Raw genomic sequence first — 16,188 nt, forward strand, 5'->3', positions numbered from 1 at the left:
GGCGGGGACACTCACCGCGTCCCCAGGGAGGCGCAAGCCGCACGCAGGGCAGTGATGAGGAGGAGCAGCAGCAGCGGTGTCCTCTGAGGAACCTTCCAGCACAAGTGGATGGGTCAGGGTGATCTCAGAGCGCTTTTATTCGGAATAGAACAGCTGTTCAAATAACAGTTTCTTTATTTTCACATTATAACATCATCTTGAACCGAAAATAGGTTTTCTTTTGGTCTCCTTTCCCATCTGTTAAACACATACAAGCCCTCACTTCCCTGTCTCCCCATCATCGCCCCGTGTTCAGCGTCCGCCCCGGGACAGCTGCTGGCGTGCAGCAGCCCCAGACCACTGCTTTTGCACAATACAACATTGGGTAAAAGCCTGAACCACTTACAAAGGAATGTTCTAAACCAGCAAAAGCTTCCTGGAAGAAGGACTAGTGTGGTCCTGCAGTGGGTCACCCAAAATCAAACTCCACTTTGTCCTCTGAGGTATATCGATCCTCCAGCGAAATCAACGCCAAACTTCCTGCAGTTCTCCCTGTAAGTTCATCGGTTACGCTTCTCGCTATCAGAACACTAATTTCTGCATCAAATTCCTTGAAGGTGGCAATATCTGGGGGTTCAGTGAAAGCCCAGGAACAGGTTAGCTAAAGCAGCTGAGGACACCGATCTCTCTCGGTCAAACAGGTTCAAGTCGACCCCGTGCAGGAAGGGGCATTCACTGAAGATTCAGAGCTCATTTTTAACAATCGAACCCAGCAGTTCATGTTCAGATCACCAAGGAAGACCAAACCTAGAGCTCCTGATACCAGCAAATCCTTTTCAGGGCTTCTCTGTACATTGTGAAAAAGCAAAACCAGGCAAACAATGACAAAACCCCCCCTCTGTAGGGCCCTTCAACATAAACCTCTGTTCTTCTTGTAGCTGAGCTACCTTGGTCTCAGTGACACTCATAACCCTCCCCCAGACCCTCCCCAGGCCAAAGCAGCCTCGCCTGCAGGCATGTGTAAGGTGTATTTACGGCCACCTGGAAGGCAGAACCAGTCTGAACGGCTCCTCTTCCTTGAATCCGAGTCTTTGCCTACATCTCTTCTCTTGATTTCATACACAGATCTTTTCTACCCGTTGAAATAATTCTCCAGTCACATTCTTGTGCCAGTCAGCCTGTCCTTCACCAGGCTCAGGTTGTGAGCGTTTCCATGGCAACAGAGACCAAATGCTGCTGAGCTGCAAACCGCAGCACACAGCCTGTCTCCACAGCCCAGGAGCAAGATTCCTACCCACCACCTCCTTTCAGGGAAAGGGAAGGTCATCACAGGTCCAAAGCAGGAATTCCACACAAAGGTTTAGCAGCAAAAGACACCGGTTAAATAAATTTCATCAGGTTCTTGAGAAATGGGTACTGTATGGGCATGATTCTATTTGAAAGTTCTGGAAGGGATATTCATGAAAGCACATGGTAAAATGAATTATTACAGTGATCAGACAGTGCAGTCGTTTACTCTCGACAGGACTTTTATGAGACACATTTATATATTCAATAATTAAATATAAATTCAAGGATGAGTGTTGCAAAACAAGGAAATAATAAGGCTTGAAGCCCAGTCAGTCCCTGGGTTACCCTTCTAGTCACCGTACCTTTTGTTTTACCTTGAATTTTACATGCTGCTATTCTTACACACAATAAAGCAACAGGAAAAGTTAATTGCAGATTCCTTCTTTTGTGAAGCCTCAAACTACTTCAACAAAAACGGGGAAAAAAACATGAAACGTTTGTTAGAAAGCAGGAAGGGGAAGAGATATTCACAGACATTTTGGACTGACAGAACCCAGGGAACAGGGGCAATGCAAACAAATTTTCAGACAATATTTTTGCTACCTGTTCCATTTCCCAGGATGTGACGCGCTCGCGTTATTCCTTATTCAGAATTATTGGCAATCAAAATAAATGCCACAGGCAACCAGAAAAAATTGCAGTTGGACACTGACAAAACCCTTTTCCCACCTAGAGAGGAGATGTGGGTACAAGCTGAATGTAACGGGTCAACCATGCCCACATCCACATCCACGTCCTGTACAGTGAGAACATTCAGAAGTACCAACACGTGACAGGGATCCTCTAGGTTTCCTTCTCTCCTTCAGTTCTACAAACAGATAGTGGAACAGCACACAGGAAAACATCGCTACAGCTCTCACCGTGGCCAGCAGGGCAGTTCCAACAGTACAGGTGTAAAAAGTACACTGTTAAATTGTCAGATTTCTTCAAAACGTAACACGGAGGGAATGGAAGAAATGTAATCTCTCATAATGTAACAAAGGAAAAAAACAAACCCTTGGGAATTTACACAGTTCTCAAACACCCATCTTTGCAGCCTGGAACATCTCAGTCCCTACTACAGCAGAACATACTATCCCAAAGGAAGCGAGCAGAATTCCTCGAGAGCAGCGACGCTGCTTGGCTACGATATGAGACTCCACTGTACTGAAACGTTTCGATTTACATTCGGTACTTGGGAGGAAGGGGACGCGACAGGCCCTTCGCACTCCATCCCTGCTGGCTGCCTGCGCAGGAAGCGTTGCTGCTGTTACTTCAAGAGGGAAGGAAAGGTGCTGGTAAACCGAGCCAGAAGGGCAAGGCAATGATGTCGACTATGAAATGCCCTGTTCTTTGGATGAACTGTGTAAAATACTTGTTAAAAGGCTCCATGTTAAAAATATTAAGAACAAAAAGGTCTTCTTAAAAATACAGAGCATTTCTGCCTCTTAAGTTCAAAGCTTGGGGAAAAGTGTTTTGCTAGAATTAACTACGGGCTTGCTGTAATAAACACGTATGACAATGCCCCACCACAACACAGGGCCAACCACAAACTCCAGACAAACGCGATTGTTTTAGGTTTCAAGTGGTCAACACGTCTCTGGTTTTATATAAAAGGAACAGAGACGCTTCTGGAACCTTCACTGCAGAGTCTTTGCCAGTGTCCAGCCTCTGGGCAAAGGAAATCTCGCCACGCTGCAGAGTCCCAGTCTTGAGGATCAGAACGTAAGTACGATCATGATTCGGTGTCTGATCCAGAGCTGCTTTCTCGGCTGATTTCGATCTGTAGAGATGGTAAATTATCCAAGCGACTCTTTTTTTGCCGCGACTGTTCTTTTTCCTTAATGAGAGCACCCCAAACCCGCTGGAGCTCCGAGTCATCTTCCTCTGGAGACGCCACAGAGTTTTCAGGTTTATCTGAAGTCTTTTCTTGTGTCTTCGGAGCAGACCCTAATCGGGTCCATAAACTACCTAATCAGATGAGAAAGAGATGGTTTAAAAAACCAAAACAAACCAGGACTAAGAGGAATTCTGGAGGAAGTCTGAGGAACCCAGCCTGCAATCCACTGCGCCTCTAAACTCCTTGCACTCCTCCCACCCTATCGTCTGCCACAGAACTTCCTGTGCCTTGAAGGAGGAGTTGAAACGAAAACACAGGAGGCTCAGAGCAGTCCTGTTTGCTGCTCCCCACTGCAGAGAACGCTGCACACAGCTCTGAAGAGCCACTGCGTTCACTGCACTTGTTTCAGAGCCTCTTCTGACCACTTTTAAAGTCCTCTGCTTTGAAGCACACCTAGCTAAAAATACTGCTCATAAAAGCACTAAGCTCAACCCACCCACGTGTATTTAGATTTCAAAGCTCTGAACAAACATTTCATCTTTACTTTCACTCAATTGAACATCCTTTGGGATCTTCTGCTGAAATTTCCCCTGTACTTTAAAAAACCCAAAGGAATCGCAGTATTCCGTTTTCTCCATAAAACTAACCTGATTTCTTCTCTCTGGTATCAGAGTAGAGGCCTTTCACATCCTGTTTGGGGATTCCGAGCCGGCTGTGGACATCTGATAGCGGTTCTCGGCGAGGAGCAGAGGTACTGCTCGGAGGTTTACTTTCTGGAGAATGAGGTCTTTTCCCCAGCCTTTGCCGCACATCTAGGGATATTTTCAGCGATTAAAACCGGCAAAAATCATGCTGTATTTACTCTATTTCTGCCAGCTCATTTCCAACCTGGTCACATTTTGTACAGCTTGAAACCAGACAGATATTACATATTTATTGTTCGCTGCAGTGGAGCAATCCACTTTTATACCCATTTTAATGAGCCAGCCACAATTCTGCACAATAAATTTAAAATTACCTGATTTTACAGTGCTGTTTGCCTGACGTGGCCCTGTACTATTCTGACGTTTTTCTTCTAACAGTAGTCTGACATCTGCAACTTTCTCCGACGATCCTTTACTGCCAATCCGGTTTTTGATGTTACTGGTTGCTATGCTATCTGCTCGCATGGAATTCCTAAGACCCAAAATGTTAAGATTTAACGTCCCTTAAATGAAATGAAATCTAGTATAATTCTTAAAATTACATCATAGAAAATAGTAGTATCAGGATTTCTCTACTGAGAAACAGAATCCCTTAGAAGAGCGCAGTCAGAATCCCCAGTTTAGCGATGAACACATGAATACCTTGCTATTACCCATTTCAAGGCAGGGATCAAGTTTGTCTCCTTAAGGCTGTGCCTCTGTGTCAAAATCCAGAGCAGATAAACAACCTCAAAATTGTTAGATTTGGCGTAATGAAGTACAGTCACGCTACTGAAGAGACGTCTGTTCAAGTTATTTTAATAACCCACAATACTTGCTGTTTTGGTTAATATGCCCATAAGTAACGTCAGTTCCTTTTTGTCATCAACACTGAAGGGTTATTATTCTTTCTGAGAAGAGAGGACAGGGTGGAGGGAAAAGAGACAGAGGAGTTATTTCTCCCTGGCCTAGCTATGAAATGCAAGAAGTTCTACTGGCTCCACTTTGAGCTTCGTTATTATCAATAAGCAGGGTTAGACATCTGCAAAGGAAGTTCTATTTTAGAATTGTTAATTGTAATTAAAAGCCTGTACCTGTGTTTTCTGCATTTGGTATTTCTTTTTCAAATACCTACTGCAAAATTATCTAAGAATTGAAAAAGTAGCTTCAACAGTTTGTCTTTAAGCTTTGCAAGCTCTGTCACTAATTAAGATTTGAACAGCTTTTCACTGATACTTTGAAAGAATAAGGAACTTTTACCTAATGTTCTTCAGCTGCGATTCCACCTCATCTGCATACATTGTCATTTTCATGCTCTTTTTGGGAGAGGGGGTTGATATCATTTTCAATTCAAGATCATAGTCCATCTCATCAGAATCCGAGGCACTGGCACTCGATCGCCTTGCTGCGCTGCGGTCTCGGGACTGTTTGAAAGCTTGCAGTTCGTCACGGTACTCTACCACAACTCTGTCGTCTTCATCCATATCCTGATCTTCCTCCTCCTCCTCCTCTTCCTCCTCAATAGGCTCCTCAGGAACATTTACTAAGCCTGTAGCAAAACAAATAGATTCTGATAAGCTGAACTTTACCATTCATATAAGGTACCTTAAAACTCAGAAAAAAAAAAAAAAAGAAATTGCTGTAGTTAATGATCCACTATGAGTGAGTTCTTGTAGTTCTCTAATGCTAAAGGGAGAGAACAGTTTGCAACATATTTAAGGGGAATCTATATTAGAAAATAGCCTTAATGGAAGAGAATTGCCACAGGAGAAAAAAGTCCATGGTGTTCATGACCTCAGAAGCCTGCTCGAGCGTAAAGCTGGACTGAGTATATGAAGTACAACTGTCTCCTAGTAGGTGCAGTTTGCACCTCACAGAATCATCTGGCTGGCAGAGACCTTTAAGATCATCGAGTCCAACCATTCACCCTGCATTGCCAGGGCCCCAAAACCACATCCCTCAGCACCACATCCAATTCCTATCATCTGGCAGGGCTGGATGTCATAACTGCAGCTGTTCTGGAAAGCCAATGAGCAGCGCTGTGCTTCTGCCTCAGTTGATCCCTGCAAACTCTTAATTCTCTTAATTGCTTCCATTACTGATGTATTTTTTAAAAGCACACTTCACTTTCAGGCACCCCAGGGGACTACAAGAGGTGCTGTTTAAGGTCCTTTCCAGTTCTCCATTCTCCAGCTGTGCTCTTGCAGGGTTGGTATATTGGCACCAATTACCTGAGTGACGATGTTTATAAGGAGTCGTCAAGCCAACATCGTCCCCAATAAGTGTCCTTTTCTTTATCACATCCCGGTGGATGCGGCGTGAATGGTACCTTCGTTTCCTGAAACACCATAACAAGAATGACATTCCTGGGCATGGCCAATGAGCCACATTCAGACCTGGATTAAGCACATGCCATCATCACTCCTTTAATAACAGACATACCCTTACACCAGACATCCGCTGGAATGTTTTGAATATTTTCATGAGAAAATACTCCCCTTGAAAACTCACAGTCACCTTGCAAAAACATTATTTACTCATTATTAGAAGCATCTACATAGACTGGATAGAGAGGAAATCCACAAACTGAAACAGTTTTAGTTTGTCTTGTCCAATTTCTGGCCATGTTCCAAGTTCCTCTACCCAAAACTCACCAGGAATTGCTAAGAATCCCCTTCATGCCCCCGTAATTCGGATTGCCGTATTTCATGTAATACTGGCTTCGCCTTGCAGCTCCCAGCTCTTTTTTGTCATCTGAAAAAACAAATTAAAGGAATATTTCACTCTTAAAATATCTTGCAACACTAGCACAAAACCCAATAGCCATCCAGTCAGACTCGAGAGCGGAAGTAAGACTGAATGTGCTTTACTGATCAGCATTACTTCAATCCCCTTCCCGAAGGATACAGGTTTGCTGGCACCTCTGAAACTTCTCCTACCACATAGTTTTGTTTGTGTCAGGAACTGAATTCCAGGGAGACCAAATGTCTACGTATCAGCTGAGCAGAGCATTACGTCCCGCTGCGCCCGCTGGAGGCTGCACTTACCTTACTCATGACCTCTCTTAGCTTTACGGATGTGTCACTTCCCACACAGCCCAGAAATTATCGAGATTTTCATTTTACTCACTTTAAATATCGCTTAATCTCTCAATTGTATTTAGCAATAATTTCCAGTAATACCTCATCAGCATCTCAAATGATTTTCGTATTTATAAAATGTGACGTTTATCCCTGTGGAGGCAGGCATCATAAAACCTGTTCCATGGTACTGGGGAGAATGCTCTGAGCCCAAGATAAAATTTTTATGTACAGTAATATTCATACAACTTGAACTGGATTTAATTCACACATTACATGTGGATTTATTGCAAAATCTTAATATCCTAAGATGAGAAAAAAACCTAACAATTTTGCAAATAAATATTAGGTACTTCAAGTCATTAATTAGTCAACAAATAAAACTACCACAAGCAATTAATTCATTATGCTTGTTAAGCTGTTCATTTACCTTTAGTAGCAAATCTCATGAATAGCTTGTTTCCTTTAGCCAGTTTATTGGCAGGGCGAAGATCATTACGCAGGAGAGAATCCTCTTCTACCTGGGAGAGGGCATCCAACTTTGGGGGGCAAAAAAGGTATTTTGGACTCAAAAATAAAATTACTGTTGAACGAAAATGGATTGCTTACGGAGAAGCAATCAACTGAATATTAAGAAAGTTACTTTTCAAATTATGTTTAAATAAATCCTGCTTTTTCTCTTGACAAACTAATGTGAATTTTTAAAGTAATTTGCCCTAAAGATTGAAAATATTTTCTTCTCTTCCTTTATAACATTATCTCAGATTGTTACATCCAATTGTTCTCAAACACCACTACACTACTGACCGAAATGCAGAAAACAAACAGCACAAGTTGGACACTGAAAAACAACTATTTGATTTTTTTGCTTGTTTCATATCTTAGTGCTTTTTACGAACAGGTTCTCGTGCCCTCACACAATGGTTAAAAGGCTTTTTTTCCCCATTTTTATCTGCTTTATAGAAACTAAAATTCAGACTCCCATGACGTAGGAGTGTTCGTTGAGCTGTTCCGAAGAAAACACTAATCACACCTATTATATACTCAGCCAGCAAAGATTAAACTCCTCACAAAACAGCAGCGCTCTACTGATTCCCGCCGATAGCCTAACCCCTATTTGTCTCTTTAAGCTCTACCTTCCCCGCTGAAAGGCCGCTGCCCTCTGGTATTGTGCTTTCATCGCCTCCTCTCAGCAGAAAAGAACAGCCCGTCTGGCTCTTACGTGCTGGATGCCCCACAGCTCTTCCAAATCTACTGTCCCGCATCGTTCCTGCGTAGCTACTCTCTCCAACAGCGTATCTGCACTTCCTGTCATTTCCCCGTCTAATTTACTTTGATAATTAAACTGAGTTTTAAATATTTATGGTTATAACTATGATGTTATGAAGACTGCACCAGTCAGAGCAAAGCGTCCGTCATAGTGTTTTCACCTTCCTTCCGTACTGACCTCAACGTCACTCGGATTGTCATCCTCGACCTCGCCTTCTTCTGTCTCATCATCAGAGCTTTCCTCCTGTTTTTCTAAGAAGGAAAATAGTTGGGTGAAAAATAAACCAAACAATTTTAGTGTGTCGGTCACATTTGATTACTATTACCTACATTATCTGCAATCCAACTGAAAGTGTTACCCCTTCTTCTGTGCCGCCTAGAGAATAATCAGCAAACATCTACAGAAATTTGAAGCATGTGTGACCACCAAATAACATCAGCCAGACAGCCCCTGCGCAGATCACTGCCTGCAGCAGCACACAGGGATTACGAATTCTTTGAAAGCAGATGAAATTGCGCTGCATCTCAGGGTATGACAGAGATCAGCAAGGCCACGACTGTCACAGCATATAAAAACCTATTTCTTTCAGCCTCTCTTTACAACGCTGCAAGCACCTTCAGGTGTCCAGTACTAACAGCGTAAACCAGGTTATTGTTCAAAAGCTTAGAGGTTTCTGAGAAAGAGCAAGAGAAAAAATCCAAACAACTTAGTGACTTAATTCTGAAGTGAAGTATCTAACAGAAGAGCATGCTTCCAGAATGACTACAATTGCTTGCGTAGATTTTTCAGGGTTCTTTTTAGCTCAGAGTAAGGAAAATAATACTGGAATATTTTTTTCAAACAGTCCTCAGGGGAAAAAAAAAAAATTTAAAAAGTAGTGAATATGGACAGCTATCAACACACACCAGAATCATCTGCAAAGATCACAAAGTACTTCATAGGCATAAGACTAAAAAACCCACCTTTCCTATTTCAGCATTCCTTAACTTAACCTCATCTAACAATAGACCGGAAAACTTAAGAAGAGCCAGCAGTAGCTGTTCCACAGATCCTGAATATACCCAAGTTCAAAGAAAAGAGTAATGCACAATTAACCAAACTGAAACCAAGGAAAGAATTTAGGTAAACAATGAGCCAAATTCAAACTGAACAACTAAGTTCCATCAGGGACAGCACTGAAGCACTTTGGCTTGCCCCAACTGATCAGCTTCTCATGCTTCTCACAGTAAAGACCCGTCTGTTCCTTCCCTAAATCCCTATCTAGAAAAGGAATGCAGCTCAGCCAGATGACGCCAGGGCATCTGTATGCATCTCACACCTTACAACATAACTGGTTTGTACTTTATGTAATGCTCCACTTTTCCAGATGAACAGGAGTAATTTAGACAACAGTTTTTATCTGGAGATGCGGTGTAATGGCGACATATATTGTAGCCAACACGATTAAACACATGCATTTATGCTCCGTTTAAACAAGACACTGATCTCCAAAAACTTCATAACAAGCCTTACTTGAAGCCTTATCAACATCTGCCCCAAATTAAAGTCACACAGATGGCTGAGGAGCCATTGCATTGTGGAGGAAAGCAACATGAAAAGGGGATGAGCTCGAAGGATCCACAGCTTTGACAAAGGTCTAAACCCCAAACTGCCCAGAAGGGCTTTGGTAGCACTGCAAACAACCGAGAGCAGGGCTGGCTTTCTGCATCGTGTTCACATAGCATGGCTAAGCAAAATCTATGGGAGAGTTAACGAACACAACGTCTCTCTTTGCTCTGTACTGTGTGGTACAGTACTTGGAACCACTGCAATTTATGGCTCCAGCCTCACAGCGAAACAGTCCAAAGGTAGCAAAAGCCTGATTTTTAATTTACACCCGTAAAAATAAATTTACAATTAAGGCATACGGGTACCAGATTTATCACAACATTAAGATGTACTTTCACTGCTTTGCTTTTTCATAACTGACCTTTCAGCGTGCTGCTTTCTTCAGAGCATAATGTTGAAATTTAGAGATAATACAGAGTGGTGAAGCGATACCATGTCACGTCAGTGTGAACGATACACTTGAAGGATGGTGGTGTATCAAGGAAGGAATCAACTGTGGTATTTCAAACATGGGACATTTTCTCACTCCTGTTTTTTCCATGCTTAGAATCCATCCTTTCACTGCCTTTGTGTGCACGCCACAGACTTAGATGTGTGCATCACATCCCATCGTACACATCCTATCTGGATTCGACCCTGCATCTAACGCAGTTTCGACTCAGTATCGACTGAATTACTGCTTTTGGTCTAGCTCCAACCCACCTTTTAAGAAGCAGCTTCTTCAAAAGGTTTCCAAGATGAAAGCCTTTTTTAAAGTGGCAGAATACATTTACCTGAAACTATATGATAGAAGCTCCTTCAGTAATTTAGATTATGCAGTACCCAAGCACAAGTTCAAAGCTTCATTGATTTAACCAGGTGATGACTATATATATGCATATCTCAATCTACCTTTCTTGGTTTTTTCAGCTGTCTTCTCTTCATTGTTCTCTCTGCTTTTTGTTTTCTCCTGATCAGGCAAGGAACTCATGTTTATTAGAGCCCGTGTTGCTGTTACTTCATCAAGCCAGACCACATTACCTATGACACATATAAACACACACAAAAACAAAACACAGTTTGCATGATCAAACAGTCAGACACTGCCTTACTGGAGGGAAAATACTAACAAAAGTTCAGAAACGCTCTTATATAGTGACACGACCAAAAAGTAATCGGATGAGCCTCTTGCAGGGGAAGCCACAGTCTTTAACATGCTCTGTAAGCTGGAGGACACAGGACTCTCATCACATTACAAAAACCACACACAACAATCAGAACCAAAATCCCTGAAATTCACACCCATATACATCACAGAGTGCTCCCTGAGCACAGCTGAGCAGGGTACTGAATCGGGGCAGGGTGTTCCACGAGTGTGTGAGCACACAAATGCAATTAAGGGGGCAAGGAGCGGGGAGAAGAAAGAACCCTTGATTTTTTTTTTTCCCCTTGGCAATTTAACAGAACCTTGGACTTTACAGTGAAATTCTGTTAATCTTTTCCAAAAAGGCAGGAAAATAGACTCACACACTTCGCACAGATTATCGTGTACACAGGTTAACAATAGGATTCAGTCTATGCCTTAAGGATCAGCAGACGGTACTAAAATGTAACTTATTAGGCCAATTAAAAGCATTTTGCAGAGGTCAAAATTGAAAGAGCTAAAACTGCTCAGAAACAGGTTTTGGAGAAAAGCTTTCTGCATGGCTGCAATCAGTGCAAATACAACAACAAATGTCATTTCCTGCTCTGCCGTTCGGCAAAGCGTATTCGGGTATCAAGAAAACTATACAGTGTCCCTAAATAAAAGATTCTCTCTTCATTGACTTGAACAGACTAGATTTACCAGGTGAAGAACACCCTGATACTAACCACAGTGACTGCCCAATAGCTTTTAATTTATGCATATCCACCCACTCTTTGATGCCCAAATTTTCAAAGCCTTTATTGATATATGTTCATCAGTTTGAACACAGAACACGATTCACCTCTGCACTAAGACACCATGAGATGTAATTCAGTTGGGAACATGAACATTTTTGCCATGCTGCAACACAAATCTATGCTGAAAAGACAATTCTTTTTCTTGACATTTCACCAAGTGTCATTGACACGCTAACTCCGACACGCATGAAAATTAATCACTAAAAAAAGATGTGTTTTAACTGTAACTGGGTGAAGCTGGGCTATGGCTCTGAAGCCTGCATTTCTGCACTGCAAGTTCCCTCTGGTTCCACGCTGAATTTCCTCGTGTAACATTTAAGAAAAGGGATAACGGACAGAAAAAGGATAACCAAACAATCCTAGCAATGCAGCCTCAGACACAGGGGGAAGCTGTGCCCTTGCATCACCGCAGGCTCATCCCGCAGCTCTTTTCTGTGATTGTCCACCCAGGGCTCACTGCACTTCAAATTTTCGGTCAGCTCGTGGCAGTACAGCAAGCTGTAACACACGGTGACTTCAAGGTCACCGGTATTTTGTAGTATATCATATCTTCAGTCTTGCATTGGAATGTAATTCCACCAGGGTCATTCCGGGGAACCATGCTACTAATTCTCAGGTCTTAGCTTGGAAATAAACCAGTTTCCAGCAATCCCAGTCCAACGGGAAATCCTGCCCTGGCTCCTAGTTCTTTTGCTATGATTCCAGCCAGAGCGTTTCTAGACACAGGACAACCTCAGAGCCTCCCAACTCCACGATCCAGCGCCCCACTGTAGCAAACAGCTCTCGTACAGTCTTTATTATCCCTGAAGAAAGCATGACTGTCAACAACTTCCTATGATTCTGGCAATCTCACCGTCTGCTTACTCCCCAAAACAGCCCTTGCAAGGGGAATCTGCATTCCTTTTCCAATCTATGTAGATCACACTGAGCTGCTACCTTCCAGCACCCACTAATTTCTCCTTGAGAACTCACTAAACAAATATGGCAACAAGTCTGCTCCTTCCCCGCACAAAACCATACTGACCTACCTAACTACACACAGTTCAGAAACCTCTCGGATTGTCACCTTTTCTGACACCCACACGCAGGTTGGCTAAGCAGCACAAAACCTTAGATCTGGGTTGGTTTTTTTTTTCCCATTTCAGAGACCCACAAGCTATTCTACACTATCTTGTTCTGTAACACATACTCAGTCAGATAGCAGGTTTGATTTTCACCATATGCTATTAATTGTTTCCTTCTAAATCTCTTCTGACTAAGGCAAACAACAGGGAAACTGGGACAGACAAAAATCAGTGAGTTTGAAAGCCACTAAGACATCTGAAGTTCAGCTATGGACGATATTAGAAGAAAAGTAAGAATTACAGACAAAAGACTCCATTTACTTACACGATGTATCATCCAGCCACTCGATGTGAGCAGGAGGATACTCTTTGAAATAGGCAAAGATGTCCTGTGTACTCATCTCATCCACCCCACAAATGTAAATTGTGTCCAGCCTCACTTTAGGAATTGCTGCAAAGAGGAAGAGAAACAAAACTGATGCTTATTTCCATAGAGCAAGCTTTTACATCAGTAACACATGGGTTTATAAAGCAAATGCTTAATATAAGCAAAAGGGAAGCTCATTACAGCAACGTACGCCATTCTAAAACACCACGCTTGTACTGCATAGCAATCAAACTGCCTTAAAAACATTTAATTTCTTTCTAAATGCTGCCAAGGTACTACCATTAAGTACCGAAGAGCCAGGATACTAACACGGCCTGCGAGCAGGCCACTTGTATCATCCGACAGAGAGCTGTTATGGGCCACGGCTCAGTGGGGCCAAGTTGGAAAAAAAGCCTCGAGAACTGGGTGCCAAAAGCGCTGATCTGCTGTGCGCACACCTCCCGGCTGATCTGCTCAAATTCCAAGGTGCCCAACCCGCCACCTAAGAGCACACGTGCAATCGGTCCAACGTCACTGGGCATACAGCACAGATTCTGATCTCGCTGTGCACAGGACACAGAGTCCTCCACTTGTACGCAGAGACTGCTCAAGGTCTGGTCTTTCCAAAGAATTTAAAGATTCTTAAAGCAGTGCTGATTCAGAAGGTGGATCTTGGACATGCAGCACCAGGTGCTGCTGCCAAACCAATAAATAAGGTACACAAAAACTGTCATCTCCTGTTTGGGGCTGGTGAAATGAGGAGTGAACTGATGACTGTCAAGTAGTTTAAAAAATAATGACATTAAAATAAAAAGGTGAAAAAAACCCCAAAGTGATTTCTTTTGGCAATGATCTGGGAAAACCTCTGGGGACGCAGGAAACATTAGAGGATAAATCAGGTAAAGAAACTGTAAAGAAGTAAACACAGGGATCTTTTCTTCTTGACTGCTGGATTATCTCATACCTTTCTTCATCATGTCCCGATCCAGTGCCACATTCCTTTGGGCGAGATTCACTTCGGCTCGAAAATGAAAGCGTTTTGCTCTTTGTTCCTTTTTCTCAATTGCTTCCTGCAAAACGCAAAATCATGCAGTCAAAACAGGAATCACAGCAGCGCTCCCAACAAGCTGCATTGAAGGAGCAGTTATTTGTAATCAAATCTGCCAGACAGCAACAATCAGTATTAATAATTTGGTTCATTCTGAAGAGGTCTGTAAGCTTCAGAATGTAGAAATAATTCACTACGACATTTCTGTGCCGTGGAATGGTTTTGCTGTAGGTCAGCAGCACAATGGAAATCAGGACACAGGGAAGACAAGGGATCGCGGACAGCGCTCTGACACCCTGATGGAAGAGTTACGCTCTCTCTTCCTTCCTAACAAATGCACAGAGGCTGGGCTCACAAAAAAGCTCTTAAAACAAGCACTTCCACCACATGGAAAATTCGTCTTGTAAGATTGTAGAGATTTTTCCCCATCTGTTTTTTAAATATATACAAAAATGTAAACCTGCCTCTCAAAATGAATTTAAGGCTGGCTGCAGAGATCTTGCTCAGACCAGCAATTCAAGCTGCTTTTAAGCAGCTCACGAGCAACAGCTTACGTAGATCTTATGCAACTTTGGAAACCGAGAAGCTCCTTATTCTACAGAACTTATTAGTAAGCACTGGAGATTTGGGGGTTTTACTAACCAAAGTCAGATTTGGAACACATCTGTGATTAAGCAAAAACTGCCATCAACGATATCCAGGTAAACATGGGCTTTTTACTAGTTTTTGAAGATTGCAAAAACAGCTTTGGCCACATTTCTTAAAGTTTTCCAGAGCTGCGTCATTAGAGAACATAACAAAAGAGGACAGCTTTTTCTTGACTAGGGGAACCTCAAATTCTTTACTAACAGCCATTCACATTCTTCAAACTATATCTTAAACAATAAGATGCCCTCAGAAGATACACAACAATGAAACGATTTTCCTTCCTTCTGTCACTCACCTAAGAGGAAAACCTGCAGCTGACTTGTCTCAAAGGGCTTTGTTTTGCAGTATCAATTTAAACAAACATTCTCCTGTTTTGGCTCACAAATTTTTGTAACTTAAAATTGCTCATTCTGACAGTTTGTAAGATTTCAGGGCCTGATGCAGGCCATGGCCAACGAAAGGCAAATTCCCTAGTTGTTGAAAAATGCCCGCTATCTGAACACGAGGCTAAGGTGCTGTGTCTGCTGGGGAAAAAATAAATGAAACAGGGAAGAAATAGATTACATGGTTCCTCCTTTCCAGTAGCAATAATTAGAACACGCTGAAGAACCGCAGCACAGAAATTACCTTGGAGGTTACATCTATTCCAGTAATGAAACTTCCAGCTTTGTTTTCATATCTCCTACTGGTGTCCTGAAACAAAGCAAAATGGTGATGAACTCTCAATGAACACTGACAGCAAAATATTCAATATGCTGGGAAAAATAAGTGGCTTTTCTTAGAAAAAGAAAAAGACATCCTCTTTTCCTTGACCCTGACCCCAGTCCACATCCCTAGACAGACAGATACACCAGCAATAACTCCCGCTGATGTCAGCAAGGGTCAAAGCATATGAATTGAAACAAATTTCCTTTAAGGATTCCTTCCTTTGGCAAATTTTAGTTTGTGTCTGCTGCTGCCAAGGTTTTTACTTACCCTCTCTCAGCAATGCTGGGGAAGTAACCAAACACCTTTCCCAACCGAAATTTCCGCAGTCTGGGTTTTGCATATAATCTCCTTGTAAAATATGAACCTATTGAACTGCGAAAATTGACTCCTGAAGTGTCAATTTGCAATTTCTAGTCTACAGAGTCAGAACATAGAGCCATACCCACAAACAAACGAGTAACTTTTACCCTTATTCCTATCAATATTTCAAACCAACTTCCAAATACCAGCAAGATAAAGCATCACTGTTTTGATACAAACCTACTAGGTTATCTAGGGATAAACGGGTTCTCTACACTTGAGCTGTAATGATTATTTTTGGCTAAAGGACTTGTTCTAGAAAGTAGGCCAATCTCGTTTTA

General features: G+C 42.3%; 1 protein-coding gene across 1 annotated transcript; it reads right to left on the minus strand.

The window, feature by feature from the left end:
* Positions 1-2,634: 2,634 nt before the first annotated feature.
* On the minus strand, positions 2,635-15,532 carry LOC104488168 (chromosome unknown open reading frame, human C17orf85; the record flags this gene model as incomplete). The annotated part of the gene is made up of 12 exons (XM_010136172.1): positions 2,635-3,279; positions 3,796-3,960; positions 4,167-4,324; positions 5,092-5,380; positions 6,063-6,169; positions 6,486-6,585; positions 7,342-7,450; positions 8,359-8,432; positions 10,681-10,809; positions 13,102-13,227; positions 14,108-14,213; positions 15,467-15,532. Coding segments are annotated over 12 exons (1,665 nt in total), but the record flags the coding sequence as incomplete, so codon positions are not given.
* Between the last annotated feature and the right edge of the window lie 656 nt (positions 15,533-16,188).

Source organism: Buceros rhinoceros, unplaced genomic scaffold (genome assembly GCF_000710305.1).
Source record: "Buceros rhinoceros silvestris isolate BGI_N320 unplaced genomic scaffold, ASM71030v1 scaffold43985, whole genome shotgun sequence".
Classification (NCBI taxonomy): domain Eukaryota; kingdom Metazoa; phylum Chordata; class Aves; order Bucerotiformes; family Bucerotidae; genus Buceros; species Buceros rhinoceros.